This window comes from Saccostrea cucullata, unplaced genomic scaffold (genome assembly GCF_032062105.1).
Source record: "Saccostrea cucullata isolate Sc308-1 unplaced genomic scaffold, CSIRO_AGI_Scuc_v1 ctg14530, whole genome shotgun sequence".
In the NCBI taxonomy this organism is placed as follows: domain Eukaryota; kingdom Metazoa; phylum Mollusca; class Bivalvia; order Ostreida; family Ostreidae; genus Saccostrea; species Saccostrea cuccullata.
This window is the reverse complement of record NW_026927370.1, coordinates 7,890-13,559: the sequence shown is the minus strand read 5'-3', so window position 1 is coordinate 13,559 and position 5,670 is coordinate 7,890. Positions and strand designations below refer to the sequence as shown.

Here is a 5,670-nt window from a genome sequence, read left to right as displayed (position 1 = left end):
ATAACACCATGCTCTAGCTATTAGCGAATTCCTCACACTCAAAACTCATTAATTTTTCTCTAATTTGACATGCAATTTTCTGTTATCAAAATTCTTCTTGAGTCTTGATAATTACACTCATGGGAGAGGTAGGATTTCTTTAACATACATAATGTTTGTTATAGATTGCTGTCAAGTATATGCTTTAAAAAAATAAGTATTTTCGTGATTTAACACTTTTTTAATAAGGACAGTGCAATACTCTTACATTATTTGGGATGTGTAAATGAATAGTAAAAAGACACATTTTTTTTTTAAATTTCATTTAAATCAAAGGTCACAGTGACCTTGAATAGGTCGCGACACACCTTCTATCTAAGATGCATAAACTGGCCAAGTTTGATGATTGTAAGTTTTATAGTTTTCTAGTTATGGACCGGAAAGGATTTTTCCATATTTGGCTATATCTTCTTAATTAAAGGTCAGAGCGACCTACTTTTTGTGTGCGACACACCTTCTACCCAAGATCCATCAGATGACAAAGTTTGATAATCCTAGGCCTAATAGTATTAAAGTTATGAGCCGGAAACGAAAAGCTAACAGACACACAGACGGACAGACGGACGGACACGAAGCCTATAACATAATACGTCTTAAGACGGGTGTATAAAAAGTTGCCCGTTCATTCTTATGCATAGTTAAGGAATCTAACCCACCACCCCAGCTCCAAATCAGAAGACATAGAGAACCAAACTTAGCATCAAAATATGCATTTCTGCCTACTGAACTACCATACCAAATTTGAACTTGATTGGGCAACTACAAAAAAAGTTATTAGAAAAAAACAGAAAATTTGTGGACGGAAGAGTGGCAGACGGACGGACAGACAGACAGACAGACGGACGGACAGAGTGATTACTATAGGGCACCCGCAAATCCTTGCGGATCCCTTATTATTGTCGTCCTGTGCAATAATGATTTTTTATATTATACTGTATGTTCGGTTGAATAGAAATATTACTTCTGAAAAATTTTAAACTTTATTTTTGGGCTTATTGGTCATAGGGGTTTAAATTACATACAAATTAATCATAATAACACATTTAACCAGCAAAATTAAATTCTCAAAAATGCAGCTTATATTTCTTTAATTTAGGATTATGGAGTGAATAAGTTGATTGACCAATGCTAGAAAATGGAGAAATTATCACCAATTATGTGCAGAAAATTTTGCGTCGTAAATTGCACATTATTTTCATAACGGGAAGACCAGACTGATAAAAACATATTAAAACATAATGCCACAGTTCTCCCTACACTGTCATATGACAGTTCTTAGCAGATCTCTCTCTTTGTATATCAATGTCCTATTTACAACATGTGCACTGCTTCAATAAATATAAATACATCGAATGCTATAACTTGTCAGCAAATACAATTTATCATTGAATGAAATGCTGACTGACGTTTTTCATTCTAATTGTTAGTCCATTATTTATACACTGAATTGACCACTGATTTTTTCCGTTATTTCCTGATTATGACAACAAGCACACGGCGGGTGTGACCGGTCGGCAGGGGATGCTCACTCCTCCATGGCACCTGATCCCACCTCTGATGTTTCGGAGGTCCGTGTTTGCTCTGCTCTTATTTTGTATATTTGTTTAATGGACGTTGAGATTGAATACTGTTCGTTATTTCCATATCCTTCTTTCATTTCTTTATAAGGATGATCTGCGATATGCTGCATTATTGCACAAGAAAATAGCACTATAAAACTAGAAAAAAAGAAAGGAATGAAAAAGAATTCCAAAAATAATCATAAACCCCAAAACCCATATAATCTACCCTTTATATAAGTAACATTGATAATTGTATGTACATGTATATATGAAAAATATATAAATTAAGCATATAAAGTGAAAAGAAGATAAGTGATAAAGAGAAACAAAGATGACTTTTTCCAACAATCGGTGGTAATTTTCCCCCGAACATAAATCCATACATAATAATACTATACATATTGCTAAATCTCAATTATAGCTATATCTTTGGATAAAAAATCCATCTCATTGGATAGAAAACTATGTACAGTGTATTGCTAAAACCTACATCAAAACATTTGAACTAGATTATATCTGATATCAAAACAACATATTAAAAGTTTCTTTCAAACAGAAACTGTCATCTCTCGGTGTCAAATATTAATCAATGGATTAGATAAGCCTCGGCCTTTGTCCTCGGGTAACTAGGCGCTGAGAACCATCCTGATCTGTCTGTCATGTTTTCCCTCAGACAAGCATGTGACGCTCAGAAGTTGATGGTCAGTTTTCTGTAGATATTTCTGAAAATTCGGACATAGTGTAACTTTATTAATCCTCAAGATCTGATGAATGAACTTTCAAGGTTATGACCATAAACATAACAACATGTAAGATCTAGTTTTGCTTTAAGGAAAAACTTAAAAATTTGATTAAAATACACTGTAAAATTAATTAATAAAAGTTTGTGTGTTCCGGTGTAAATCAAGATGTATCATTTATGTCTACTGAAAATACAGTTCTGCTTACATGGGCATAAGTCATTGTATTCTTTCTTTCAGCAACAGAGGTTTCCAATCCAATCCAGAAGAAGACAGCTTTCTTGGTGTCGACAATAAACACATCCTAATGTTAATAAGTCAACAGAAATGTATTTATTTCATTATTATACTCATCCAAACTATGGTGAGTTTTAAGCAAGTCTGATCTAAGACAGGTCTGAAAGTCTCGATGTTTGATGTCAAATTCCCAGTAGAAAATATTTTAAACAGCAGTCTTCAGCGCTCACTCACCTTGCTGTCCAAATCAGACGTGGATACTGACCCAATCTTCTCTACTTTAAATGTCAGATTTCCCGAGGCATCAGACAATCTATGGAAACAAGATGTTGTCATACTTTGATAAAACAAAGTGTAAATTTATATGATGGAGCAAGTGGCTTTTTTTTATTTCAACGTCTTTTTCAGAAGCCCCTATTTTATAAAGTTGTTGAAGTAAATAATATTCCATTCAAACAAGAAGAAAACATTTTTAATAAAGAAAAAAGTAAAACTTAGGGATAAGGGTAACAGGAAAACCTACTTCAAAGACATAATTAATTTCTAGATGTGTGCATGTCTTTCATGTGGAGACTTAATTGTCATTTGTCGACCTCCAGAGGTTATCAAGAAAAATCGAAAAAAATGAAACATTCTGAATTCCTGATACATTTATGTGATGAAGATTTTCAACCTTTACATCAAGTCAGTCATTTCAGAATAGTAGAATTTGTCTTTGATAAATATATGTGATGGTATTTGTGCCCCAATACACTATATGCCCCTCAGCCAACCTGAAAAGTTCCACTGTCAAATCTTTTGGCTTCATGTTCTCTGCTTCATCTGGAACATCATCTTCCGTCAGGGCATGGTAAAACTCCTGCTGTAAAAGAGATAAGGGAATGGTAAAACTCATGCTGTAAAAGGGATAAAGGCATGGTAAAACTCGTGCTGTAAAAGGGATAGGGGCATGGTAAAACTTGTGCTGTAAAATGGATAGGGGCATGGTAAAACTCGTCCTGGAAAGGGGATAAGGGCATGGTAAAACTCGTGCTGTAAATGGGATAAGGGCATGGTAAAACTCGTACTGTAAAAGGGATAAAGGCATGGTAAAACTCATCCTCGAAAAGGGATAAGGGCATGGTAAAACTCGTCCTCGAAAAGGGTATGGTAAAACTCGTGCTGGAAAAGGGATAAGGGCATGGTAAAACCCGTCCTCAAAAAGGAATAAGGGCATGGTAAAACTCATCCTCAAAAAGGGATAAGGGCATGGTAAAACTCCTCAAAAAAGGATAAGGGAATGGTTAAACATGTGCTGGAAAAGGGATAAGGGCATGGTAAAACTCGTGCTGTAAAAGGGATAAAGGTATGGTAAAACTCGTGCTGGAAAAGGGATAAGGGCATGGTAAAACTCGTCCTGGAAAAGAGATAAGGGCATTGTTAAACTCGTCCTGGAAAAGGGATAACGGCATAGTAAAACGTGATGGAAAAGGGATAAGGGCATGGTAAAAACGTGATGGAAAAGGGATAAGGGCATGGTAAAACTCGTTTTGTAAAAGGGATAAGAGCATGGTAAAACTCGTGCTGTAAAAGGGATTTCCTCTATTAGCAACTTGTACTTGTCATAAAATAATATTAAAAACAGTCCAATCCAAAAGCAAATAACAGAGTACCAAGAAATTTAAGCCTATGCCTCCGTGCTTCTTTTTCAAAATTAATTAATTAGACACGATTTTGGTTTTTATTTTGCTGATCACATCTTCTGATTTGTATTATAACTTTATACATGGAAACAAAATGTAAATGCCATTGGAGCATAACCTTCTCTTGAAAGGATAATGCAAAACCCATACATTATATTATATACTCCTCCATAGCACCTGATCCCACCTCTGATGTTTTAGATGCCCTTGTTTGCTCTACTCATGTTTTGTATTGTTTTAATGGACTTTGATATTGATTTATGTTCATTATCTCCATATCCTTTATTAAACTAAAGAGTGTAAAACATGGTATCAGTTGACACAATAACTTAAGTCGTCCAATTAATAATAAAAAATTCAAAAGTGCAAATATGAATCAAGTATCATGACTTTCTCAGGGGTTTAATTTAGTTGCTTTAGCTGGTGTATTTCCACCAACAAATTTTCATATGCAACACGATATGTTAAAATTTTGTAAAATAGTTAAATGGTTCTCCTTTTAACGCAGAAGGATAAAACGTACGCTCAACTAGGACCTCGGGTCCCCCGCAAATAGTTCGTCATTTTGCGTAGTAATAAAACATTTTAGGAACTCTTCAGGCATTAAAGGCATAAAAGTAAATTCATCGATATCAATACGGAGACCTCAGGTCACCTCATATATTGATTGAATTTTATATGATAGACAGTTTTCTTTGAATTCCTCCAAAATAATCATATTTATAACTTTATACAGATCTACTTTCTAATATATATATCAGCAGAAACGTGAACGTTTTCAGGGGGACCAGAGGTTACCTTATATTAAACATCAGTAGGGAGACCAGTATTCACCTTATATTGTACAGCATTAGATGGATCATAGGTGACCTTACATTTTAAATTGATAGGGGGGCAAAAAGTAACCTTTTATTGCACATCATAAGAGGGACCTGAGGATACCTTATATTGAAAATCATAAGGGGGACCAGAGGTCACCTTTATTATATTGTACATCAGTAGGGGAGACCAGAGGACACCTTACATTGTACACCAGTACGGGGACCAGTGGTCACCTAATATTGTACATCAGTTGGGGACCAGTGGTCACCTGATATTGTACTGTTTATCAGAAGAAGGAACAAAGAAAACTTTAAGCATATTGTACATTAGTAGGGGGACCAGAGGACACCTCATCTTGTACATCAGTAGGGGGACCAGAGGTCACCTTATATTGTACATCAGTAAGGGTACCAGTGGTCACCTTTTTTTGTACAGTACATCAGTAGGGGGACCAGAGGTCACCTTATGCTGTGCATCAGTAGGGGGCCCAGAGGTCACCTTATATTGAACATCAATAGGGGGGACCAGAATACAAACTCTATTTTGTACATCAGTAGGGGTACAGAGGACACCTAATATTGCACTTTA

General features: G+C 35.5%; 1 protein-coding gene across 1 annotated transcript; it reads right to left on the bottom strand.

Annotated features, from left to right (window-relative positions):
* Window positions 1–1,695: 1,695 nt before the first annotated feature.
* On the bottom strand, window positions 1,696–3,510 carry LOC134274246 (gelsolin-like protein 2). Its single transcript, XM_062756505.1, has 4 exons — window positions 3,352–3,510; window positions 2,813–2,891; window positions 2,550–2,645; window positions 1,696–2,323 (listed from the first exon to the last, which is right to left on the bottom strand). The coding sequence occupies exons 1-4, from the start codon at window positions 3,471–3,473 to the stop codon at window positions 2,228–2,230; spliced, it is 393 nt and encodes a 130-aa protein (XP_062612489.1). The 5' UTR covers window positions 3,474–3,510; the 3' UTR covers window positions 1,696–2,227.
* Window positions 3,511–5,670: the final 2,160 nt, after the last annotated feature.

Coding starts and splice junctions, on each gene's coding strand:
- LOC134274246 (XM_062756505.1), bottom strand. CDS start 3,473: ATGAGTTTTACCATTCCCTTATCTCTTTTACAGCAGGAGTTTTACCAT. Junction 2,646..2,812: donor CGTCTGATTTGGACAGCAAG/GTGAGTGAGCGC, acceptor TATTAACATTAG/GATGTGTTTATTGTCGACAC. Junction 2,324..2,549: donor ATACAATGACTTATGCCCAT/GTAAGCAGAACT, acceptor CCGAATTTTCAG/AAATATCTACAGAAAACTGA.